Genomic DNA, 27,757 nt, shown 5'->3' on the forward strand with positions numbered 1-27,757 from the left:
ACTTCAGACAGAACCCACATGCAATCTAGAGGCCTTCTAAACTCAGAGCTCCTACAAGAGGAGCAAGTGGCAGTCTTGACTAGGAGGGCCTTTGCACAGTTTTGCGTTGTATGCCAGTTGCACCCCTTCTTGGACCATAAGGTTCTGCTCATAGTCACTCATGTCCTGGTCAACTTCCGACTGGATTACTATAATGTGCTCTTCATGGGACTGCCCTTGAAAAGCATCTGGAAGCATCAACTGGTACAGAGTGTGGCTCCATGTACAGTTATGTGCATCCTAGAGTGGCACAGTTCCACAAACTGCACTGGCTGCTGGTTTGTTTCTGGATACAATTCAAGGAGCTGGTTTTGACCTTTCAGTCCATATTATCTAAGGAACCACACCTTCCTAATGACATCTACACATCACATTAGGCTGAGAGGGAGAGGTATGCTAAGGATCTCATCTACCAAGGAGTGCTATCTGGCATGTCCCTTTGGCTGTGGCTCCTGCTCTTTGGAACATGATTCCCCCACAAGATGAATTAGCCATTCAGAAACTTTTCAGAACATGATTTATCCAGAAACCTTGGAGATCCTGTGGGCATCTATGAGTAGGTTGTATTGTGCCTAAATAGTTTTTCTCCTGCAATCATACTTCTTTATTTTTATGTATCCTGTTTTAAGTGTTTTAATAGTTGTGATCTCATTGAAAGCGTTTGTTGTACACTGCCGAGAATCACTTCTAGTGAAATGCGAGGCTGTATAAATATGCTAAATAAAAAAGCTAAGCCATATTATTTCTGAAATACATATCCAATTTAGAGATATTTCAAGTAATTGCCTTGAGATAAACCAACATTATCTTCTTAATGCTGCTTATTAGAGATTAATACTGTTTCATAGTTTTCATAGAGTAGCATAACTCACTTTAATTATTTACATTTATATTTAACTTTGTTTTGCATATTTAGTGTTCCTTAATAGAGAAAAAGATGCAATTTCCAGTCATTTAGTCACCTAATATGAAGATAATTTTGTTTGCAATCTATAATATAAAACTTGATTCAATTAGACGAGAGGGCAGACCTGGCATGTATTACTGAGACCTGGCTGGGCCCGGAGGGAGGAGTCCCCCTCGTAGAGATGTGCCCAGAGGGTTTTCAGGTGCTCCATCAGCCGAGAGCTCAGGGAAGGGGGGGGGGTGGCCATTGTTATCCGAGAGTCTCTAGCACCTCGTAGGATCCCTGCTCCGGAGCTTGTCGGGTGTGAGTCCCTGCTGGTGAAGTTGGACCTCAAGGGTCAAGTGGGTCTGCTGCTAACGTACCTGCCTCCTAACTGCGTTGCAGCAGCCCTCCCCTCGCTCTTCGAGTCGATAGCCGAGCTGGCAGTTGAGTTCCCCAAACTTATGGTTCTGGGGGATTTCAATTTGCCTTCGCTTGGTGAACACTCTGATGGAGCGCAGGAGTTCATGGCTTCCATGACAACCATGGGCTTGACCCAAGTAATCCGAGGACCAACCCACTCAGCGGGTCACACGCTTGACCTCGTATTCCTCTTGGAGCAGTGGAATTGTGATCTTGGTCTGAGGGGTAGCGAGATCTTGCCCCTGTCATGGTCAGACCACTACCTATTGAGGCTTGACTTTCGGAGACCAAACCCCCACTGTAGGGAGGAGGAACCGACCAGGTGGTTCCGCCCCAGGCGACTTATGGACCCTTTGGGGTTCCAGACGGAGCTTGGGGTTATTCCTGATACTCTCGCCCACAGTCCGGCGGAGACGCTGGTTGCTGCCTGGAACTTGGCAGTGACAAAGTCTCTTAACCGGATTGCGCCTCTACGGCCGCTCCGAGGCAGTGGATCCCGGAGGGCTCCTTGGTTTACTGAGGAACTCCGGGAGAGGAAGCGCCAAAGGAGACGCCTAGAGCACTTATGGAGGTCCAGTAAATCCGAATCGAGCTGAGCACTTTTAACAACCTGCACCAGAGAATACATTCGAGCAATTAGGACGGCTAAGAGAACACACATTGCCTCTCTGGTTGCGTCTGCCGAGTCGTGCCCAGCCGCCCTGTTTAGGATAACCCGTTCCCTCCTAAATAGGAGGGATACGGGTGATCCGCTGCAGGGCAGGGCTGAGGATTACGTCCAATTCCTCGCAGACAAGGTTGCTCGGTTCCGGGCGGACCTGGACTCCAATTCTGCAGAACCAGCCGAGGCACTAAGGGATAATCTGGTAAGCCATCGCTGGATTGAGTTTCAAGCTGTTACCCCTGAGGATGTGGACAAGGTGATGAGAGCTGTAGGTGCCTCCACATGTGTGCTGGACCCGTGCCCCTCCTGGCTGGTTGTAAACAGCAGAGAGGTGACACGAGGCTGGATCCAGGCGGTTGTTACAGCCTCTCTACGGGAGGAGGTCTTTCCTCCCGTCGCTTTAAAGGCGGCGGTGGTGAGACCCCTCCTGAAGAAACCATCCTTGGATCCAGCCGTTTTAAATAACTATCGTCCGGTTTCCAACCTCCCCTTTGTGGGGAAGGTTGTTGAGAAGGTGGTGGCCTTTCAGCTCCAGCGGTCCTTGGAGGAAGCCAGTTATCTCGATCCATTCCAGTCAGGCTTCAGACCTGGCTGCAGCACAGAAACCGCGCCTCCATCCTGGTGCTCCTTGACCTCTCAGCGGCTTTCGATACCATCGACCATGGTATCCTTCTGCGACGACTGCGGGAGGTGGGGGTGGGAGGCGCTGTTTTACAGTGGTTCTCCTCTTACCTCTCGGACAGGTCGCAGTCGGTGTTAGTCGGGGGGCAGAGATCGACCCCTAGGCCCCTAACGTATGGGGTGCCGCAGGGTTCGGTCCTGTCCCCCCTTCTTTTCAACATCTACATGAAACCGCTGGGTGAGATCATTCGACGGTACGGGATAAAATACCACCAGTATGTGGACGATACACAGTTGTATTTGTCCGCCCCGTGCCAACTCAACGAAGCGATGGATGTGATGAGCCAGGGTCTTGAGGCTGTTAAAGACTGGATGGGGGTCAACAAACTTGTGCTCAACCCAGAAAAGACCAAGTGGCTGCTGTGTTTCCCTCCCGCGAATTGGCCAAGTGTCCCATCTCTCAGGCTGGGGGGTCAAATTGTATGCCCCTCAGACAGGGTTCGCAACTTGGGAGTCCTCCTGGACCCACAGCTGATTTTCGCACATCATTTGTCAGCTGTGACCAGGGGGGCATTTGCCCAGGTTCGCCTGGTGCACCAGTTGCATCCCTACCTGAACCGGGAGGCCCTCACAACAGTGCCCTTGTGACCTCTAGGCTGGAATACTGCAATGTGCTCTACATGGGGCTGCCCTTGAAGAGCATTCGGCGACTTCAGCTGGTCCAGAATGCGGCCGCGCGAGCGATCGTGGGTGCACCTCGGTTCACCCACGTAACACCTATCCTCCGCGAGCTGCACTGGCTGCCTGTTGATCTCCGGGTGCGATTCAAGGTGCTACTTATCACCTACAAAGCCCTTCATGGTATTGGACCTGGATACTTGAGAGACCGCCTACTGCCAATTACCTCCACTAGACCGATACGATCGCATAGATTAGGCCTCCTCCGAATTCCATCATCTAGCCAGTGTAGACTGGCAACTACCCGGAGGAGAGCCTTGTCGGTGGCTGCTCCGACCCTCTGGAACGAACTCCCCATGGAGATTCGGACCCTCACCACCCTCCAGTCCTTCCGCGCCGCCCTAAAGATCTGGCTGTCCCGGCTGGCCTGGGGTTAAGACTCTAACCCCACTCGAATTGTGTGGCTGTTGTGTTTTTTTAATATGTTGTATTGTCTGTATGTTGGAAACTGTTTGTCCTCCCCCCCCCTTTTTTGAACTGTGAGCCGCCCTGAGTCCCCCCAGGGAAAAGGGCGGCATACAAATAAAGGGAAAATGAAAAAAATGCAAGCATATAAACATTGAAACGAAATACATATGTATTTCTCACTGACCTGAGAAATACATATTCTTTCAAAGAACAAATTCATATTCCAAGAATGAAACACATGTTGCCATTATGTTTCAATAAGTCATGCATCATTCATACTGTTAAAACAAACTAAAGGCACCAGGAAAGCAATTAAAGGCTGTGTACAAATTGTTTAATATTAAGACTTTGATGTATGATCATTATGAGGTTACTAGGAAACCAAAACACACATAGAAAGCCCTGCAGTTATACTCATTGATGATTATATTTTGATGAACACACAACCTTTATATCATAACATAATCATATTTGAGAGAAACAGATATGTAGGCACTTGTGCTTGGATTCATCTTGAGCAACATTAATTGGGAAGAAAATAAATGGTCCATGTCCCCACAAAAATTATTTTTTCAAGGAGGCCCTCTTTGGATCAACACAGAATAGATTAGCATGGAATCAGAGTTTGGCAGCTCCTCTAGACGTCAAATGTTATTTGAACAAAATTTGTATATGCAACTTGCCCAAACTAGTGTTATTCAATTTGATCTGGCTCATGCTTATTTAAAAAATACAGAATAACAGAGTTGGAAGGGACCTTGGAGGTCTTCTAGCCCAACTCCCTACTTAGGCAGAAAACCCTACACCACTTCAGACAAATGGTTATCCAATATCGTCTTAAAAACGTCTAGTGTTGGAGAATTCACAACTTCTGGAGGCAAGTTGTTCCACAGATTAATTGTTCTAACTGTCAGGAAATTTCTCCTTAGTTCTAAGTTGCTTCTCTCCTTGATTAGTTTCCACCTATTGCTTCTTGTCCTACCTTCAGGTGCTTTGGAGAATAGCTTGACTCCCTCTTCTTTGTGGCAGCCCCTGAGATATTGGAACACTGCTATCATGTTTCCCCTAGTCCTTCTTTCCATTAAACTAGACATATCCAGTTCCTGCAATCATTCTTCATATGTTTTAGCCTCCAGTCCCTTAATCATCTTTGTTGCTCTTCTCTGCACTCTTTCTAGAGTCTCCACATCTTTTTTTACATCATGGAGACCAAAACTCAATGCAGTATTCCAATGTGTCCTTACCAAGGCATTATAAAGTAGTATTAAAACTTCATGTGATCTTGATTCTATCTTTCTGTTTCATTAAACTAGACATACCCAGTTCCTGCAACTGTTCTTCATATGTTTTAGCCTCCAGTCCCCTAATCATCTTTGTTGCTCTAAATAAATGTCACTGTTTTTAAACTTCCAAATAGGTGAACATGCATTTGCAAAACATTTTGCTCTTTTATTTCTTTCTACCGCTGATTTCTATTTTTCCAAATATAAATACATAGGCATTAAACTTTTTCCCAACCTTAAAAAAAACCCTAAACAATGTCTCTTTAAAAAAAAAAAACACATCACCATTACCTTTTATTTCTCTGATGTTCTTATGGTAGTTAAGTGATAAGCACTAGAGCAGATTTTTTTTTCCCACTGCTAGAAAAATCAATGATTTATTATACCTGGCACTGGGAACACAAAGGAGAATGAAGAATGCACAGCTTTTAAAATACCTCAAAAATTAAATATAAATTTAATCTATATATAAACTTCAACTGGTGCTGAGGGATTTTTTAAAAGGAGGTGCTCTGAGTATGCACTTTTATACCTATGATGATCTATTATTCAAACATGATAAAACAGACTTTTATTGATCAGAAGAAAAAAATTCAACATTCAAGAAGATTCAAGACAGGCAAAGATAAAAAGTCAGATGATACACATAGAAGCAGAAAATGTATCCAAGTGATGCTTTGGATAATTTACATGGATTCCAGGTATCAAATACAATAGCTAGCAGAGAATGTGTCTACCTGAAATAAATATTGCACAGATGCACATATAAACAATGGATATTCAATAAACATGAGATTAGGTACATTTTGAAGAAAACATTTAACTTTTGTCTAGCAAGCAAGTAGCAAATTATTATTTTTTCAATGTGTATTAAAAGGGGCATAAATAGGGTACAAAATAGTCCTATGGCCACTGGTATGCCCAAGATCCTAGAATAACTTAAGATGCTTTATATTTTATCCAAGCAGTATCTTTTATATCTAAATAAAACAGTTTAGTGGGTGACAGTCCTTTTTACAGATACTCAAAAATACAGAAAGGTTTATTTGTCTTTGGAAGTTAGTTTTCTCCTACAAAATAAAGAACAAAGTTAGAAAACTCTTTGTTTACAAGAATATTTTTACAATTTACTGTTTTTCACCCATGTTTCCAAAGGGCAAGAGTTCATCAAAGAAAAACATTATATTAAGTCTTGGGGCCAGACTTCCTAGCTTGTTACCAGCAGAAACGGGGAGGAATTTTAGCAGGAAATGCTATATTGGGTCACATGCTTGAACCTAGACATCCAGTTATACAAAGTCAAGATTGCCATGTAACCTCTCCTTCCTGCAAAGGTGCATTACTGACCACGCCTACTAAAGAACAGGAACAGACACAACGCCTTTCTCATTTCCTTCTGCCACTCACAAAGCAGTCTGTACTGTGACAAATCTATATGCAGCAATGCACCAATGCACCAGTGACAAAATCACAGCTTGCTTCCTCTTGCAACACTTCTAAAAAGTGGCTTAAGATTGGGGTGGGGAGGGTGGGGGAATCATCTATAAAAGTAAGACAAAAAGAACACCCAGAGACATGAAATTTCTGCTGGTCTTTCGAGCCTACAGATTTCCTGTGGTTCAGAAGACTGTTTTGACTGAAACTAATGGGGAAATCTGCTTCACAACTTTTCCAAAGTTTTCATCCCCTAAAGTGTTTTTTTTCTTCTAATTCAATTCAAAGTGCTTAAGTGTTGATTACTTTTTGCTCTTAGGGTATTGTGATTTTATTTACTTGATTGCAAGTATATGACATGACCTGAGTTGGGACATCTAAGTGCAAAAACGGGACAAATCTAACCCTTTCCTCTAGGCCCATTATTTATTAGAAACAAAGGCAAACAATACATAATTATTTTTCATGGATGCATAAAGAAAGAAAAAACATCAGAGGTGGTATTCAGCAGGTTCTGACCAGTTCTGGAGAACTGGTAGCAGAAATTTTGAGTAGTTGGGAGAACCGGTAAATACCACTTCTGATTGGCCCCACCCCCATCTATTCTCTGCCTCCCGAGTCCCAGCTGATCAGGAGGAAATGGAGATTTTGCAATGGCTTGGTGGGTGTGGCATGGCCCTGGAATGGGGTGGGAATGGAGATTTTACAGTATCCGTCCCCTGCCACGCCTACCAAGCCACACCCACATAATCGGTAGTAAAATTTTTGAATCCCACCACTGAAAAACATGGAAGGTAAAATAGAAATTACATGAAATATAATGAGTATAATGTTTAATATCCTCCTGAAAGTATAAAACGCTATTAAAACTAAAATAATTTGAAGAGACTTTTCCTGTGGCTAAATAGACATTGCTATTTCATTTAATAAATATTTGAATTGGCTTCAGTTATAACCAATTTAACAATTTATTTGAGTTTAAGTTGGAAGTAGCCTCTTTTCTCAAATAAATGTGCTATCTACAATCTGTGTAGTGAGCTGAGCATTTATTCTAAATCAATTGATTAAGTACTGCTGAGCTAAAAACAGTGAAATGATAATGAATTTACACGTCTGGGAGTCACTTTATGATGTGAAACTGGAATACTCAATCTCAATTAAGGTGATTTAAAATAATTTATGCCAGCTATAAACTAATAAAAATGAAAAAGATATAAAATAAACAACTCTAGAATTAGTATGTGTGCTGCTTAAGAAAACAACCTACTGGTTCGTCTTAATGGCTAATACAAAGATACTTTGCATTAAATAGCAAAAGAAAGAAAGGAAGAAAGGCAGGCATTAGCCATTCATTGGCCATCAAAGAGCGAGCTTTGGAAAGAAAACACAAAGCAAAATAAAACTGAATATGCTTCTAGAATAAGGTACTGTATATACTCGAGTATAAGCCTAGTTTTTCAGCCCACTTTTTGGGCTGAAAAAAGCCGCCTCGGCTTATACTTGAGTCAGTGAAAAATTTGCCCGAAATGGAGGAGAAAAAGGGGCGGGGCCATGCCGCTGGGTGACACTCGTGAATGGCCCAGTGCCCCTGTGAGTTTCCCCTCCCTCTGTGTCAGTTTGCCGCGCAGCACGCACCGCACCATCCCCCCTCCTCACATTCTAATGTAATGCAGGGCTGTCTTACGATTCCCCTTCCTCCCCCTCCTGCCGCTCTGCAACGATGTCCCACCTCCTCCTTGTTATGGCAAGCAGCCACATAGCGATGTCCCACCTCCTCTGGTACAGTGATCCAATGATAGGAATCACTGTGCCGTGTGTCATAGGAGGCGGGACATCGCTCCCGCGGCTGCACGGGACATCATCATCACAGCGGGACATCAGCATCATGAGGTGAGTGAAGTATTTCATTGAATACACCGCTAGTTTACTGTTTTTCTTTGAAATAAATATTCAAAAACATTATTGGTATCTATTTTTATTTTTGAAATTTACCGGTAGCTGCTGCATTTCCCACCCTAGGCTTATACTCGAGTCAATAACTTTTCCAGTTTTTTGTGGTAAAATTAGGTGCCTCGGCTTATATTCGGGTCGGCCTATACTCGAGTATATACGGTAAGTGTAAACTTCTATTCCTTCTTTGTAGGCTTTAGAAATCTCCATAGGTTGCAGTACTGGCATAATTTTGCTATAATAGACAGAAGTAGTGCTGTATCAAATAGATTTTTATTGCCCCCAACAATCTGGGTCCTCATTTTACTGACCTCAGAATGATGGGAGGTTGAGTCAACCTTGAGCTGGTAAGAATTGAACTGTCAAATATTCTTATTTTAAGTCTCATTTGAGTAGGGCTCATTTTCCATTGATCGTATAGACTCCTAATGTTATTTACCAAATGTGAAAGAGATTTGCCATTTTATTACTTCCCAAGCTAGTCTTCAGCTCTAATATTTCCTGGTGGTCACTAATCCAAGTACTTATTAGGTTAAACCCTGCTTGGGTATTTTTTTTTTAAGATAAGCCAATATTAGCTAATGCTACCATGTGGGTGGGCAATAATCTTTTTACAACTATCAAATATTAACAAAATGTGTGCAAACTTTAAAATTCTCCTGAAGGAATAGCATGGGTTTAATAAGCACTATTGGAAATAAATGAAAGCCAAAAGGAGTTAAGGCATCAGATGAGAAACCAGGAGACGGGGAGTTCTACTCATTCCTTAGGCACAAAGCCAGTTGGGTGATTTTGGGCCAACCACTTTCACTCATCCTAGGCAGGAGAGAATTGCACACCACCTTTGAAACATCTTGTCAAGAAAATTGCAGGGACTTGTCTAGGCAGATTCTGAGAATCAAGAGTTCTGTCTATGCTTCTGAATATGGTAGCTAGTGACACGAGACTAGTCTGTCTAACTCATAAGTTGTCTTGTCTTAATGTAACCTTCCAAATGCGGGAGCCTTCCAACTCCTGGAATTCTTAGCAAAACCCATTCTTCCCTTTGTAAGCACTATCCTAACGGTAATGGGTCAACATCAAGGGCAGGACACAATGCATAATTCAACTCAGTGTTGGGATTCAGCACCTATTTGGGAGAACCGGTTATTAACTTTCTAACTAGTTCGGAGAACCGGTTGTTGGAAGATATCTCATTTTGTTTTTTCCCCACTTTACCGGGTTAGTCCTTTAAGGAAGGCAGGAAGTAAATATTCTGGTGTTGTTTCTAGCCTAATCTTTATTGCCCTACTTACAAAAACTGCCTCTCCAGTTAACCCTTATTACATTGTAACAGCTAAGGCAAAGCACACATCGACATGAGTGATGAGCTGGCCATGCTCACCCAGTCACATGACCACTGAACCCCACCTACCCAGCTGATCATTAGGGCAGAGAACAGATTGTTAAATTATTTGAATCCCACCATTGGTTCAACTATAGAATTCACTGCCATCAGATGTAATGATGATCATTTCCAAACATACATACAAACATAGCACCTCTCTGCAATTATCTTAAAGCAGCTGCATCTTTTCCTGGGATCATACAAGCAGGACACAGCTGCTTCGAAATGAGCAAACAGTGCTGTATGAGGGGTCCTTGGTTCTCTCTGGGCTTGCTTGTTTTCTTGCCCAAGTTTCATTACCTTAAGTAGCTAACATCATCAATGCTAGTGTACTGCACACCACTTACTGCCATAGCACAGATAATGTTATATAGTTAGGGTAATGAAATGTCTGCAAGAAAACAAGAAAGCTCAGAGAGCACCAAGGACCCCTCATTTCAAACCTGAGCTACAAATATTCTCCTTTATTGGTACAGTCAGTGCTACATGCCTGTTTCCCACACTTCCCCACAAGTGCTTTTTGAGGATTAAAATGGCTAATCACTTCTATAGCTGGACAAAGATAATTAGCCCTCTGCAGGTGCCTTCTTTATTCTTGTAGGTGTGATATACATAATTGCTGCATAGCAACTTTTGTGAATCGTACAAATCCAAGGACATAACAGCACAGAATTTTTAAGACAAAAGTGAAAAAGAACTGCATGGTATCTGCCCAACACATAAGATAGAATGCTAAATGGGCTGCCCTGGGACAAAGCACTTTTTGTACTGTTGCAGCTGACATGGCAGCATTAAATCAGACTGCCAGGCTGTGAAATCAATGAAACTTCCTTCCATGTTAAATGGATTTGGAGCTTTGTGTTAAGGGTCGCTGCTAAGAGCTTATCTGTGATTTTATCACGCAGGGAAAAAGGTTTTGAAAAAGGGGGAAAAATTCATTCCAACAACATTTAATAACCTTATTATCGAATAGAATATAGGATAAAGGGAGATGTTTCATGAGATCAGATATTTATATGAGAAAAGTACACTAAGTTAGGCAATTTGTCCATTAAGTTCTTATTGTCTGGTCTAGTTGGCAACACTTTTCCACAGCAGAGGTTTTTCACGATATTTGTTATTTACTTTCTTTTAACTGGAGAATGAACTTGGCAACTTTTGTATGTGAAGTGTGTACTATGCCCTAGAGCTATTTTCCCTTGTCCAATAACCAATTTAATTGGTTCTATGCAAAGTGCAATCTGCATTCTTGCTAGATAATCCAGAAAAATTCAGAAGCACAGGTCTCTAGGTAATGCTTCTTGTTTTCCAAGGTGGAGGATATATTTATTTACATATAAGCAGAATAAAGAACTTTGCATCAGATTACAACAAGCTTTAGCTTGCTTTTGATAGTATTTCCTTCCTTTTTTAGCACTAATGCTAAATACTTCTTTTTCCTATTAATTGTGTTTGATTCTCAGAATGACTTGGACAAATCCCTGCAGTTTTCTTAATAAAGTTTTTCAAAAGTGGTCTGCCATTGCCTCCTTCCTAGGCCTGAGAGGAAGCTCAAGATCATTTAGCTGATTATGTGCCTAAGGCGGGATTAAAACTCACATTCTCCCAATTTCTAACATGATGCCTTAACTACTACGCCAAAATGCCATTCTAAATACATTTTAAAGGTAAAGGTTCCCTCGCACATATGTGCTAGTCATTCTCGACTCTAGGGGGCGGTGCTCATCTCCGTTTCAAAGCCAAAGAGCCAGCGCTATCTGAAGATGTATCCATGGTCATGTGGCTAAAGGTACACGGAATGCTGTTACCTTCCCACCAAAGGTTTCTATTTTTCTACTTACATTTTTACATACTTTTGAACTGCTAGGTTGGCAGAATCTGGGACAAGTAACGGGAGCTCACTCCATTACGCGGCACTAGGGATTCGAACCACCAAACTGCCAACCTTTCCAATTGACAAGCTCAGTGTCTTAGCCACTGAGCCACCGTATCCCTGTATGTTTTACAGAGCAATAAACACTGAATACTTTTAATAATGTTTCCTATTACATGGACTGGGTCTCTTTCTCAGCTGCCTTTTTCAGACAGCAGATCAGTTTATTCTGTATTGGGCTGAGGCAAATAACAAAATGGCAGCTTCTCTCTAGTTCAACTACTTATGTGCTAATGGAACCTTATTTTAACAGTGGAAAGGGACAGGTTTTTTTTGCCACAAGAGGGGCAGCAAAATAGTGCTAGAACACACAGCTCTCCACACAGCTAATCACAGCTGAGATCTCTAAGAGCACATCATATAAAGCAGTCAAGGTCCTATGAACAGAACATTTGTGTAAAACAAACCAGGCAAAGCAAACGTACTTCTCTCAACAATTTATCATTGGAAAATAATACAATTGGGAAGCTTTGATGTACCAGTATCTGTTGACTTTTTTCTTTTTATTCTGTGGCTTAATTTTATAAAACAAACGATTTTACTAATCTGTGTAGTCTGCAAATATTATATTAGCATCAGCTAATCCAAACTGAAAAATATCTGCTATAGGATATTTTTTCATTTAGCAACCACTACTGTTCTAAGGATCAGGACATTAATTATATTACTAAATCTATGGGTCTTTGTTTTTGAATACATGCCATGTTATAAATTGGAGAGAGAATGTGTTCTCCTTGCCCTTGTCATATTCCTCATCTAAATTGGAGGACCGGCTTTTGCTCTTTCCTGGAGAACATTTATTTTATTTTTATTTTATTTATTTTGTCAAGATAACAGATATAAATATAAACATGATTATGAATACAGGAAATGCATATGAATAAGTGGGGAGAGTAGGACAGGGATGGTAGGCTCGTTGGTGCTCTTATGCACGCCCCTTACAGATCTCTTAGGAATGGGGTGAGGTCAACAGTAGACTGTTTAAGTTTGAGGAGATATGCAGTATGCAGAATTTCCCTCCCTGCAGTTAGCCTCTTACGCATTTCAGTCAATAAGTATCACACTATTGAGAGCACAAATATGGTATTTTTTCTACCATCATTCAGAATATATAAGATGCTTTCCTTCCCATAGGTGATGCCAATCAATTTCGTTGTATTTAAGTACAATGACAATAAAGATTAAACTTATACTTGATGGGAAGGGAAACAAAGCCAGGACAATCTCCCAATCATTTTTTCTTAAATTTTGCTGATTGAGGCTGAAAGGACAGCATCTACCTTTTGATTTGTTCCTGAAATACAATAACCCTAATCCTTTGGGGTTTGGCTGATGGGATTGTGAAATTTACAGTCAATGGGAAATCCAGTGGGAAGTTGCAAGCAAGTTGGCAGATAGTTAAGTAGCAACTACTGAGTGGGGGATGTGCCAGGGCATGACTGCTGCCAGGTGCCTCAGTGTATACAGGTGCCAGCCATGGGCAGGGGGATGGCATAGGAAGTCGGGGTCCTCAGGAAAAAAAGCCACTGGAATGTAAACAATTTACCAGAACATGCAACTTTCTCTGCCAGCTTCCCCTTTGGCTTTGCTTGGTGGGAGCTGACAGGAAGGTTGCAAATGGTGACTGTGTGCGGCTATGTGACTCTGCAGCCACTGTAAATGTGAGTCAGTTGCCAAGCCGGAGGTACTGAGGACTATCTGTAATTCTACTATGTGTTCTTTTCAGATCCTAATCCTGAAATACTAAATCATAAATTTCTAGCAAAGATTTTCAAGATTTGCCAGTACATTAATCATTGTCTTGTTTAAAAATATAGGAGGTTGCTTCTTCCTGTAACAAAAGGAACAAATGTTCTATAAATTTCAGCCTTTTAAAAAAAAAAACAACTGAACTTTATAAACTGTTTTTTTTACAAATCTGATTGTAAAAATTTCTATACAGATAATACTTTAGTTGTTTGCAAACATCTGAAAAATATAATTAGTGGAAAAAGCAAGCTACATGTGCCAACCAGATTGTCAGATTCATTCTTGGTTTAAATATCTATTAACATTGTTCATCAACTAAATCTGTAAATTCTCATTTTAAGGCCATTCACAGACTACTTTAACCTCTTTTTTTTAAACCACATAGTTAATCTTATCCATGAAATTTTTCACATTATTATTACGCTTTTAAAACATATTCCAGGTTCTAAGGAGAAAAATGTGTATTTTAGAAATATATTGTAACAGTATGCTCCACAGTATGCTCCACAACTAGTTTGAAGTTTTAACATCTTAACTGTAGACTCTTTGTTATACTAAATAAGACCAAGAGATTTATCTGGTCTGATTCACCCATTATAAAAAAACAGTTACTGTACAGTGGAATGTACATTACTGGTGCTTTCGTAGAACAGCTTCTTTAATATTAATGTTATAGTGTATATTTTTGTTATATGATTGACCAATGAGGAAAAAGGACCTTAAAATTTAAAGGAATCTAATTGACACTTCCCTGTTTCAGTTTTTCTTACCTGTCTATTGTTTGTTTTTAAGAATAAAGTGGAACTAATTCTGCAAGCCTGAATTTGATCCCAAATTATTTTGGCACAGAGCCATCCAAGAAGGGTTCAGAAATGTCAATATGGCCATGTAAGTGAAGCCCTGCCCCCTTTTATTGCATATCGTCATATATTTCAAAATAAACAGATCTTTGCTTGTTCAGTCACACCCACCATCTTGATTTTTTTGGGTTGCTCCTTAGGTACAGAAAGCTAAGAGATTCCTAAGAGAAAAGTGTGAAGAGAAAGAGGAGAAATGATTGACAGGAAACAGTAGAGGGAAAGGATATGCATCCCAGAAACGGGGGATTTGAGATAAGAAATTCTGTAGATAAGCAGAAAGTTTTGTAGCTTTGAACAGAAAAGTCATAGTCCATATTGTTTATTCATGTAGTATAGTATTCATATAGTTTATTAATATAGTATTGTTAATAGTAATAGCACTTAGATTTATATACCGCTTTACAGTGCTTTTACAGCCCTCTCTAAGTGGTTTACAGAATCAGCATATTGCCCCCAACAATCAAGATCCTCATTTTACTGACTTCAGAAGGATGGAAGGCTGAGTCATTCTTGAGCCCAAACTGCCAAACTGCTGGTAGCCAGTGAACAGCAGAAGTAGTTGGAGTACTGCACTCTAACCACTGCGCCATCACGGCTCATAATTTAATTGTTGATTACAAACTGGTCTACCCAGTCAGCATACTATACACCACTAAGGAATGCCAAGAAAAGAGCTAATATGAGACACAATAACATCAGATTAAGAAATCTATATTTCTCATCTTAGGTGGGGGCAGGAAAATTTTAAACTATTTACAAAAAATAGATTTAAAAAAGGAAAAAATGTGCTGTTTTTCAATTTATAAATAGATGAAGATATACTGTATTTTTCAGAGTATAAGATGCACTGGAGTATGACACACCAAGATTTTGAAGAGGCAAATTTTTTTAAAAAAAGTTTTTGCACTCTGCAAACCTCCCAAAAAGTCCTGTTTTTTTGCAAAAACGGGCCCATTTTTTTTTTTTAAAAAAGGGCATGAATAGCCTTTAGGAGGCTTGTAGAGTGTTCCGGGGCAGGGGCAAAAATGAGCAAAAAATGGCCCATTTTTTCGCAAAAACGGGCCCGTTTTTTGTCCAATAAAAGGGCATTAGGAAGCTTATAGAGTACTCTTGGGGGCTGGGGGACAGCAAAATTGAGCAAAAAGCAGCCCATTTTTCGCTCCTTTCTGCCCTCCCCAGTCCCCAGGAGTTCTCTGAAAGCCTCCTATGCACAGCCATTTTGGTGAAGGAGTGGGGTTTCAGGAGGCAAAAAATGCTGTATTCGGTGTATAAGCTGCACCCAGATTTTCAGCCACTTTTTTGAGGGAAAAAGGTGCATCTTATACTCTGAAAAATATGATAATAGCATGATATTTAAAGCCAAACAAAAATGTACTGAAAGTTTTTTGAATATATAAAAAAATCAACTTAAATGCATGAGGAAACTCTTAAATATTGCAACTAGCATCACAGAAACAAGAACAGATTTGAGATATTCCATCTACTCAGACTAAGCATTATGAATACTTGATCCATCTTCAAGATTAGTGCTTCTTCAGATATGGTCATAGAACCCCAAGGGGTCTCCCAAGACCATCTCAGAGGTCTCTGTAATCAAAATCATTTGCCAGATATTGAAGACACTTGCAAAATTTAAAATAATATCACTCTTCATTATTATTTTTCATTTGTTAAAAATAGCCTTTTATGAAAATATATACAATTGGTCCAGAATGCAACAGCACAGCTAGTTTTGGAGGCGCCTAGGGTTGCACATGTAACATCACTGTTATGTGAGCTTCATTGGTTGCTAATCAGCGTCTGGGTCCAACACAAAGTTTTCATTATGACTTTTAAAACCCTCTATAGCATGAGTCCAGGATATCTATGGAACCATCTTTTTGCAATGGCACTGACTTCCCTTTCCCCACTCGTGGTAGCAGAAGGCCTAGCGTGGACTCCATCAGGCAAGGAATTTCAGCTGGTGGGATCCAGAGGAAAAGCCATTTCTGCCATGTCCCCCATCCTTTGAGACATCTTGCCACATGGGGTGAGGTATGCTCCCATGTTTTTTAGGGCTTCAGGAAAACTCTTAAAACTTGGCTATGCTGGCTAGCATGAGGCCCTAAAGGACCTGATGGCAATAGAGGGTTGGCGCAGTAACAGAGAAGGCATCACCACTTCTCTAGTCCAAACCTGTGATTTTTTAAAGTTTGTTTTAATGTTTTGTAGTTTAAATATTTAATGTTTTGTAGTTTTATATTCATAATTATTTTGACACCTGCATGTTTTATCTCATTATAAGCTGCTCAGAGTCACCTCAAACCACAAGATGGGAGACAAGTGCAGTTTAAGAAGAGGAAGCAAAACAACTTGTTACTCAAGGTGACATAGAAATTATTATTGTGGCAGGTATTTTTAGTATATTATTAACGTCAAAGTTTATACTACTGTTTGTTAATTTTACGATCAATTAATCATACAGAATTTGCACCAGAGGCATAATCCTATGCATGTAAATTTAGATTCTCTGTGACCACCTCAATTGACTGTCTTTAATTGTTGCTATAAATCAATAAGATGCTGGGTTAGAATGAAACCAACTGGTATTGAGGTAATGATTTAACATTAAGAGAATAAATCCTAAGGCTATGTAAGGTGAAACCACACTTACCTCCATGGGAAATGCTTTAAAATTAACTGTGTGTTCTGAGCCACGCTGATTTTCTCTGCCCCAGTGAAATCGAACATTGTGAAGTTCAAATTCATGGCCCCGAGGTAATGGGCCTCCCACTAACACTGGAAAAGAGCACAATACAAATTATAGCAAGTGATATTCATGGCTAGCAATGTTCCAAAACCCCTCTCAACAAACTGTTGGAAAATTGCTTCTCTTTGGGCAAAGGTCAAAAGTGAAAACTGCAGTGGAGTTCACACTTAATACAGCTGATAGAGCAATAGTTATACTATGCAAATAGTATCCGGTTGCATTATTTTATTGTTGCAATGTCATCATTTTTCTTAGAGAAAAATATATGTTGAACTGTGTTTATGAAAAGAAACTATACTGTACAAGAGGTCCGTGTTTTACTGTGTGACATTTGCCTTGAGACTACATTTGGCCATCTGAATACAAAAATGAAATAAGTAGTAACAAGCAGTGGCTGAACACACATTACTGTAACCCACAATGTGATCTGTTGGCTGTAACTTTACATACTGTCTGATTTCAGCAACTGAGGCTCATTCAACCAATTGTAAATAAAACATCACACTTGAGCTCCATGTGTGAGTCCTGCTAATATATAACAATGAAGATTGATCAGCTATTCAAAATTATTTGATAGAGAGAAGCAACAAGAGGCAAGTAAATCTCAGATGCATACATTCTATAAAGCTGTATTGAGTAACCACAATATGTTAAATTTTAGAAGACCCCCATCAAATGAGAAACTAGTTTAGATGGTCTCTCTCTCAGTAGACATTTCATATAAATATACTTGAGGGATAAGTATTTTAAGCTGCGTGTTTCTCCTGTGTTAAAACTATATAATAGTAAATGTATGCAAATGTTACAAAAAACAAATTAGTCTTCAATTACTTCTTTCCAGCCAGACGCAGAAATAGCAATAGCACTTAGATTTATATACCACTTCACAACACTTTACAACCTTCTAAGCGATTTAAAGAATCAGTATATTGCCCCCAACAATCTGAGTTCTCATTTTATTGACCTCAGAAGGATGGAAGGCTGAGTCAACCTTGAGCCTGGTGAGATTCAAACTGTCAAATTGCAGGTAGCCGGCAATCAGCAGAAGAAGCCTGCAGTACTGAACTCTAACCACTGCACCACCACGGCTCTTATGTTGCTCAAGCTATTCATTGGAAGTTTGGAAAGTAATTTTTTTAAACCAATTTTTCATAAATATTGTGGATGAAAAATGAGACTGACATTATAAAACAGTATATTTTGAGGTTTTCTGGGGAGATTACCCACACACATACAATTTGTAAGTATTTTTTATTTTATTTTAAGCTTGTGGAGTTTTGCTTATTATATTCTGCATAACTAAACAACTGTCTTAGAAGGAAAGCATGTTTGATAGATTTATATAATGTTGAACTTCGTAATCTTACTTCAGCCTGTAAAAGATAAGGGCCATGGACAAAGCAAAACATCAGTCAGTCTTGGATCTGGTACATAAAAACATAGGCTTTAGGGCACACAGTTTTGACTCTTTTTCCCCTTGATAACAACAACAACAACAAAAACCAGACTGCTAAATTAAAGGTGAATCTGTAAATTTTGAGATCAAGAAATTTACTGTATATTTACTTCATCTATCATATTGTAATAAGACCACTCTTTAAAAAATGGGAGGGAGATGAAATCCTAAATTTGAAATATTTTTTTTCTGCCAAACCACCCAAAGTATGCGTCAATTCTGGAAAAATTTTTTAAAGGATTTACCTTTATCTCTGTGCTTCACTAGGTTTGACATTCCCCCGTGTGACACAAATCCAGTTATCCATACATATACAACATATGCCTCTCTCCAGGTTGTAATTGGATGAGGTCTGGTGGATATAATTTTCCATTGATTTCTGTTCCTAATTTTGGAGAATATCTAAAGTGGACTTAAAAACTTTCCTGACTCAAAGCTACAAGTTACCAGGACAGTTTTTCTTCTAATCATAATGAGATTTCTTTTTGTCTAACCCCAGCTGCCTTGTATCATTTAGAACATTGCCAAGAATATGATAAACACTATTTTTTTGTATATAATCAACTCTGAATGCTGGCAAAGGAATGTTTGTTTAAAATGTATACTAGAGAGGGTAATTTTCTGAGCTCTTTTCTGTTTGAAAGAGATATAAAAGTTGTACATTCGTATCTTCTATTTGCACACACATTACACATATGTTTCCTGGTGAAGTGAGGTTTCATTCCTTTCACTCCCAGCAATCAGCCATCATCTGCTTTTCCAAGCAACCTTTGAGTTACAACAATATGTAGCTAATATCTCCATGAGGTTCACAGGATGCCTTCTCTATACTGTTCACTTGGGTTATATACATGAAAGTAGAGAAGTAGGAATTCAATATTCTCTAAACAGGCATTCTATAAACATATTTAACTATTGTTCATAGTTAACCAATTACCAGGAGTGCCCTCTACTTCCTAGGATGGATTCTGACAGATTATTTTAAATTATTACCATGAGCAGCAGATTGGACTTAATGTCTACATTCAGTTCTCTGATTCAAATAGAATATTTCTCAATATGTTGCTACTATTGATAGTAATGATAAGTAACATAATTTTAAAATGAAACAATGGGTGCTGGTATTAGTTTGGTGTGACTGCTGATGCTTGTACCCACTTTATTAATCTATTATCATTGTAGTTTGTATTTTTTAATTGACTTATGTGGGGACTGTATGGGTGAGCGGCTGTGTATGTCTGAGAGGACTGGGAGTACAGCCTGGTGCCTCCTCCACTGAGTGCTATTACAGAAGTGGTAGGGGGCCCAGGCCTATCTCCCGTCCTTGAATGACTGATATAAATGGCCTGCCGGAGAGAGCGTAGGCTACGGGGGGGGGGGGGAAATGGGGTCTACGGGTGCGGGGGTGGGCCGGAGCATTACGGTCATGACTGGGAGGGGCAGGTACGACGGGAGCTTCAGGGCTAGCCATTACCGGGGAAGGAGGGTCCGCTACATCACAGTGATCCCTCCTTCCGGCCCTGTTAGCTCCACTCCAGGACCAGATGGCGAGAGTTGTCAGGGCCCTGGTCTGAGGCTGTTGTTGCTAAATGCCAGGTCTGTGGTTCACAAAGCTCCCCTCGTCCGGGACCTAATATTAGACGAGGGGGCAGACCTGGCATGTATTACTGAAACCTGGCTGGGCCCGGAGGGAAATGTGCCCAGAAGGGTTTCAGGTGCTCCATCAGCCGCGACCCCAGAGAAGAGGTGGGGGAGTGGCTGTCATCATCCGAGGGTCATTAGTTCCTCGTAGGATCCCTGCTCTGGAGCTTGTCGGGTTTGAGTCCCTGTTGGTGAAGTTGGACCTTGAGGGTCAAGTGGGCTTGTTGTTAACGTACCTACCTCCCAACAGCATTGCAACAGCCCTCCCCTCGCTCCTCGAGTCAGTAGCCGAGCTGGCGGTAGAGTTCCCCAGGCTTATGGTGCTGGGGGATTTCAACCTGCCTTCGCTCGGTGAACGCTATGATGGGGTGCAGGAGTTCATGGCTTCCATGACAGTCATGGACTTGATCCAAGTAATCCGGGTTCTGACTCACTCAGCGGGTCACACACTTGACCTCGTATTTCTCTCGGAACAGTGGAGACGTGATCTAGATTTGAAGGGCATTAAGATCTTGCCCTTGTCATGGTCTGATCACTTCCTACTGAGGCTTGACTTTCGGAAAACAATCCCCCACTGTAGGGAGGGGGAACCAATTAGGTGGCTCCGCCCCAGGCGCCTGATGGACCCTATGGGATTTCAGACGGCACTTAGAGAAATACCTGGCGCTCTCGTCCACAGACCGGTGGAGTCCTTAGTCGCTGCTTGGAATACAGTGGCGGCGGGGGCTCTAAACCGGATTGCGCCTTTATGGCCTCTCCGAGGTAGTGGATCCAGGAGGGCTCCTTGGTTCACCGAGGAACTCTGGGAGATGAAGCGCCAAAAGAGACGCCTAGAGCGCCGCTGGAGAGCTAGTAACTCTGAATGTGACCGAGCACTGATGAGAGCCTATATCAGGACCTATTTCGTGGCAATATGGGCGGCAAAATGTTCGCATTTTTCCGCTCTTATTGCATCCGCAGAATCACGCCCAGCTGCCTTGTTTAGAATAGCCTGCTCCCTCTTGAAAGGGAGGGATGCGGACGACCCTTTACAAAGTAGAGGTGAAGAATTTGTCCAGTTTCTGACGGATAAAGTCACTCGGATTCGGACGGACCTGGACTCCAATTGCACGGTACCAGCCGAGGTACCGGGGGAAGGTCTTGAGCGGATTTTATGGAGCGAGTTTCAACTTGTCGCTCCTGAGAAAGTGGACAAGGCCATGGGAGCGGTGAGTGCCTCCATCTGCATACTGGACCCGTGCCCCTCCTGGCTGGTCTCGACCAGCAGGGAGGTGACACGTGGCTGGCTGCAGACAATAGTTAACACCTCTCTCCGGGAGGGATCCTTCCCGCACCTCCTAAAGGATATGGTGGTGAGACCCCATCTGAAGAAACCTTCTCTGGACCCAGCCATTTTGAACAACTATCGTCCAGTCTCCAACCTCCCCTTTGTAGGGAAGGTTGTTGAGAAGGTGGTGGCCTTTCAACTCCAACGGACCTTGGATGAAACTGATTATCTGGATTCCTTTCAGTCGGGTTTCAGGCCTGGTTACAGCATGGAAACTGCTTTGGTCGGGCTGATTGATGATCTCTGGCGAGTCAGGGATAGTCACTCCTCTATCCTTGTGCTTCTTGACCTCTCAGCGGCCTTCGATACCATCGACCATGATATCCTTCTGCGACAGTTGCGAGAGGTGGGAGTGGGAGGCACCGTTCTACGGTGGTTCTCCTGCTACCTCTCGGACAGGTCGCAATCGGTGTTGGTTGGAGGGCAGAGATTGACCCCTAGGCCCCTCAATTATGGGGTGCCGCAGGGTTCGGTAACCCCCCCTCCAATTTAACATCTACATGAAGCCGCTGGGTGAGATCATACGTCGGCACGGGATTAAATACCACCGTGCTCTACATGGGGCTGCCCTTGAGGAGCATCCGGCGACTTCAGCTAGTACAGAACGCAGCCGCGCGAGTGATTGCGGGTGCACCCCGATTCACCCGCATTACACCTATCCTCCGCGAGTTGCGCTGGCTACCTGTCGATCTCCGGATGCGCTTCAAGGTGCTATTGATCACCCATAAAGCCCTACATGGCAGTGGATCTGGATACTTGAGAGACCGCCTTCTGCCAATTACCTCCCTACGACCTATAAGATCCCATAGATTAGGCCTCCTCCGCATTCCATCGGCCAGCCAGTGTCGGCTGGCAACCACAAGGAGGAGGGCCTTCTCAGCAGTAGCCCCGACCCTTTGGAACGAGCTCCCCGTGGAGATTCGTACCCTCTCCACCGTCCAGGCCTTCCGCACTGCCTTGAAGAACTGGCTCGCCCGTCAGGCCTGGGGATAAGGATTTCTACCCCGCCCGAATGTTGTATGCATGTTGCTCATTATTTTATTATGTGTTGTTGTCTCAATGTTGTATTTCCCCTTTCCCTGGTTTTCTGTGAGCCGCCCTGAGTCCCCTCAGGGAAAAGGGCGGCCTACAAATGCAAATAAAACCTCTAAAACCTCTAAATTTGCGGATGATACACAACTGTATCTGTCCGCCCTGTGCCAACTCAGCGAAGCAGTAGAAGTGATGTGCCAGTGCCTGGAGGCTGTCAGGGTCTGGATGGGAACGAACAAGCTTGCACTCAATCCCGACAAGACTGAGTGGCTATTGATGCTCCCTCCCAAGGATGGTCCAGCTATTCCATCTCTTAGCCGGGGGTGTGTGTGTGTGTGAAACTATACAGCCCTCAGAGAGGGCTCGCAATCTGGGAGTCCTCCTGGATCTGCAGCTGACGCTAGAACATCACTTGTCAGCTGTGACCAGGGGGGCCTTCGCCTGGTGCACCAGTTGTGACCCTATTTGAACCGGGAGGCCCTTCGGATGGTCACTCACACCCTCGTCACCTCAAGACTGGATTACTGTAACACGCTCTACATGGGGCTGCCCTTGAAGAGTGTTTGAAGACTTCAGTTAGTCCAGAATGCAGCCGCGCGAGCGATAGTGGGTGTACCTAGGTACACCCACGTTACACCTATCCTCCGCGAGCTGCACTGGCTTCCCATTGGTCTCCGGACACGCTTCAAGGTGCTAGTTGTTACTTTTAAAGCCCTACATGGTATAGGACCTGGCTACCTGAGAGACCGCCTCCTGCCATTTACCTCCCAGAGACCCATAAGATCCCACAGACTGGGCCTCCTCCGGATTACATCTGCCGGTCAATGTCGGCTGGCGACTCCCCGGGGAAGGGCCTTCTCTTAGCTGCTCCGGCCCTATGGAACGATCTTCCCGTGGAGATCTGGACCCTTACTACCCTTCCGGCCTTCCGCAAAGCATCCAAGACCTGGCTGTTCCGGCAGGCCTGGGGCTGTTGATCTTTCCAGCCCCATCCCAAGCTATGAATGTTGTGGAATTTTAATGTTGTTTTTTTAGTTTTTGTATGTTCCCCTTTCCTTTTTATCTGTAAGCCGCGCTGAGTCTCTCTAGAGTGGGCACCATACAAACCCTATAAATAAATAAATAAATAAATAAATAAATAAATAAATAAATAAATAAATAAATAAAGTTTATTCTAAAGCAAACAAAGGAAGGAAGTAGTAAAGAAAGCATACTTGATTTGGTCTTTAAAAGGATCTGAATTGAGTGTCCGTCATTGAGGATCTCACAATCACGGCATACAACATAATTTGGTGATAAGTGTACTTCCAATAAGAATGGGTCATATTTGGCCTCTCTTGAATTCAAATTAATAGGAGATTGATATTCCCCATTTGCATCAGGAAAGATTAGCCCCCACTCAACACCTGGAAAAGAGAATAACACATTTCATTGAAACAAAAATTAATCGTTTTCCTATACACTATTATAAAAATGGACTGTGACAAGATTTATCCTGTTCTGCTATACATTTTTCAAAGTCTGTTGAAGATAGTTGTCATAAGATCAGAAGTAAACAGTCTGACATCAGATTAGTCCAAACAACAGCAGGTAGAAACTGTCCCTCCCATCCCAATAAAAGTAGTTATATTAGTTAGACTACAGAGGCAAAAGGAAGCAACACAAGAATTTAACCTTGATTTCATTATCAATAGGCCTTGCATTTGAAGCGTAGGAGTCACTGGATTTATATAGATTCACTAGCTTCTACCTTTTCTAGATCACATTATCAAGAGAAGTAGGACAAAATCCCTAGGAAAATGAACCAAAATTATTCATACATATCACATTTCAAGACCAAAACAGAGTCAGAGTATTAACTATTCAATAAAATCCAGAGGACTGCTTCTTTATATGCAAATAGCAGCTTCAAAGTTATGGTTTGCATAAGAGCTACAATATTTAGAAAGATTGCATTTTCCACCTGCTCAATACCAGCAATAAACAATGTATACAAACATATTCGTGAAGACATTTTTTCAAAAATGCTTGTCTAGTGCGAAGATGCATTTAATCTCTTCTCCACTTTGGGCCAGCAGGTCAAGCCAAAGATTTCTTCTTAAGAATATTAAATGTACCATAATATAAAAATGCCAAAGATTTCTTTGGAGAAAATAAAACTATGTGACAAAACAGCTCCTGTTCTCATTTTCAATTCCTATTATCACAATCATTGATCAGAAATAAAAAGTATATTCAGTTCAAAGACTACTTTAGATTGACATGACCATCATTTGATGAACATAGAATAAATTAACTACAGAAGAGTGTCATTTTTGACATGCAATAACCTGACAGGGATCTACAAGTAAAATTCCAGCAGATATGTTAAACAGGAACCAGCCAAAGAATCCTAAAATAACATTGTAATAACACATGAGCTACTAATTCCTTCTATATTTAAGCCATAAAAATTTCATTCAGGTATAAAAACTGGAAATAAAGATTTTAAAATAAAGTTTTCTTAGCCTGAATAAAAGAAACAGTAAAAATAAAAGCATCACAAAACAGGGAATACATTTAAGTTGATAAAACTGTTTTTTAGAATAAAGGAATTAAATTCCTGTTTAACATCTTCTCCAAGTGTGTTTTTCAAAAGGCACTATATTTTCTTGTCCCCCCCCCTCCCCATGAAAACATTTCGCTTCTCATCCAAGAAGCTTCTTCAGTTTTTCAATGAAAAAAACAGGAAAGTCCAATTGCCTTTTGAAAATAACCTTTGGGACCTGCAGGACCTGGATGTTGAGAATTTCCATAGATGTTTAATGACTTGATTTCATCAAATAAAATCTAACTTTTCTAATTTTGTATAATGCTTCCTTCACATCATCTCAGAAAATGTACATTTTTAATTTTTCACCACAACCACAAGAACAGCATCCATTCAAAGAGAAAAGCAACCTGGAATTAAGAAGAAACTTCGGAACAGTGAGGACAATCAACCAGTGGAACAGCTTGCCTTCAGAAATCATGGGCACTTCATTACTGGAGGTTTTTAAGAAGAGATTGGATCAGGGGTCTCCAACCATGACAACTTTAAGACTTGTGGACTTCAACTCCCAGAATTCCTCAACCAGCAAAACAAAGCTGGGTGAGGAACTCTGGGAGTTGAAGTCCACAAGTCTTAAAGTTGCCAAGGTTGGAGACCCCTGGACTGGATAGTCACTTGTCTGAAATGGTATAGGTCAGTGATGGCGAACCTTTTTTTCCTTGGGTGCCGAAAGCACGCTTTGCGCGCGATATAGCATGTGTGTGGTGCTGACACCCATAATGCAATGCCCCCCGCAGGCACCGGCCCACGTATGCATATGCAAACCCCTTGTGCATGCATGCGCAACCCCCGTTTTGGTGCTAGCAGGCCTCCCTAAGGCTTCCTGGGACCAAAAATGGGGCACAGGGGGGGCACTACACCCCCCTCCCCCGCGCATGTTTGCATCTCGCAGCAGAGACCCGAAAATTGACTGGCTGGCGGGAGGCGTGCATGCATGTGCAGTAGAGCTGACCTGGGCAACGGCTCACGTGCCCACAGAGATGACTCCATGTGCCACCTGTGGCACTTGTGCCATAGGTAGGCAATCACAGTTATAGGTTCTGCTTGAGCAGGGGGCTGGACTAGAAGATCTCTAAGGTCCCTATCCTATCCCATTCCCATCCCATTCCTGCATGCACACACAGTTTTTCACTTAATATCAAGCCTGAAAAAATAATATAAGTCCCTAGCAAATCCACATTCCCTGCTTGTTTTCTTAGTTCTGTGTCACCAGATCAGTGTACACAATATCCCATCTGCAACGCTGGCTGCATGCTGCCTTGAAAGGCGTGTTGTCACCTTTCGAAACGCACAAATTATTTTTTAGAAAACCAAGAGATTAAAGCTCTCTTCCAGGAGCCACAGCAGTTGACAGCGGAGACTCTGTCAAGCCAACTCCTCGGTATTTGAGCTTTGAACGCCACACGGCAACGTGTTGTTAAAGCGATTCTGAAGCTTTTTGTTTTACCTCTAAACAAATATCTCACTTTGGGATGCAGCTGGCTTCACCTGGCAACCTTTCGTTTTCGTCGGAAGAAAATTGCTTTATCGTACACCCCAGACAGCATCTGATAACGAAGGCAAGTATTACCTGCACATATTGATGAGGTACAAGAGTCAGCCTAGGCTTTACTTTACCCTCAGTCTTGTCCTACTCCCTCCCATTCCTCCGACTGGTCGCAGACCACAAACTCAACCCAGCTCCCCTCCCCCCGGCCGCCGCCTGCTTACCTTCTTCGTAGCCCCAATCCACCCTCTCCTCTCTCTCGGCGACTTGCCCCGGTTCCTCCATGAAGTTGCCGGCTTTTCCCGCGCTTCGCGGGCGTTCTCGATAAGAAAGACCCCCGCGCGGAAGCCGGCTCTCCGCCTGGTTGGGTGCCTGGGCTGAAAGCAGGAGCCGGCGCTTTCTTTGCCAACTGCTAGGTTGGGACAGTGTGAAGACAGGCAACCTGGCTGCAAAGAGACACGTGTTCAGAAGGCGGTGCCTCTCTTGAGACGGCACGGTTTGTGCTTGTGCGCAATTAGCTGTGTCTGCACCGTTGCTTAGGTTAACGGCGTTAGGGAAAGAAATGTCCATGTCAGAAAGGCCAAAAGGTAAATCGATGCAGCCTAGAAAATGTGGTGAAAAGGAAGTTGGAAAGTGTGACCTGGATCACTAGTGAATTAACTAGAGGTTTTTTTAAAGCCTCTTGTTTTCCCCTTGGTCTTCCCTATTCCAGGAATGTTTATAGCTGATTCTTACATTGTAGCAGAGCAGAATTATTTCAAGCCCACAAATATTACTAATTTTTTAAACTACAGACTGTCTTCAGTCCTAATTTCAGTGGTCAGGAATACTCATGCCATGGGCCTGTAATTATATAATATTGCACCTTTTTGTTTCAGACAACCAGCTTCTTGTTTTGGGGGCTTAGGATTGTTCTTTTACCTGGTTTCCTCGTGAGTCAAATCCCAAAGATCTTTCCCACTATCTGGACTCACCAGACTATTCCAGGGTCATAGCTTTCTGAAGCTATAAAGCAAAGGAAAGCTGAAATAAAATTGTAAGCACAGTCACAGTCATGTGATTTTTCACTTAGTGGATGCTTTGCTAATGACCAGGTGCCAG

The 27,757-nt window shown here is 42.1% G+C and overlaps 1 protein-coding gene across 1 annotated transcript in view; it reads right to left on the reverse strand.

The window, feature by feature from the left end:
• Positions 1-27,096, reverse strand: part of CA8 (carbonic anhydrase 8) — a 59,298-nt gene extending 32,202 nt beyond the window's left edge. The window contains exons 1-3 of the mRNA XM_032222220.1: positions 26,881-27,096; positions 23,795-23,986; positions 17,029-17,153 (exon numbers count right to left, since the gene is read on the reverse strand). Of these exons, the coding sequence (XP_032078111.1) occupies positions 17,029-17,153; positions 23,795-23,986; positions 26,881-26,941 (378 nt within the window). The 5' untranslated portion in view covers positions 26,942-27,096. The remainder of the gene's footprint in view (positions 1-17,028; positions 17,154-23,794; positions 23,987-26,880) is intronic.
• Positions 27,097-27,757: the final 661 nt, after the last annotated feature.

The sequence above is a fragment of the Thamnophis elegans genome, chromosome 8, assembly GCF_009769535.1.
Source record: "Thamnophis elegans isolate rThaEle1 chromosome 8, rThaEle1.pri, whole genome shotgun sequence".
NCBI classification, from domain to species: Eukaryota; Metazoa; Chordata; class Lepidosauria; order Squamata; family Colubridae; genus Thamnophis; species Thamnophis elegans.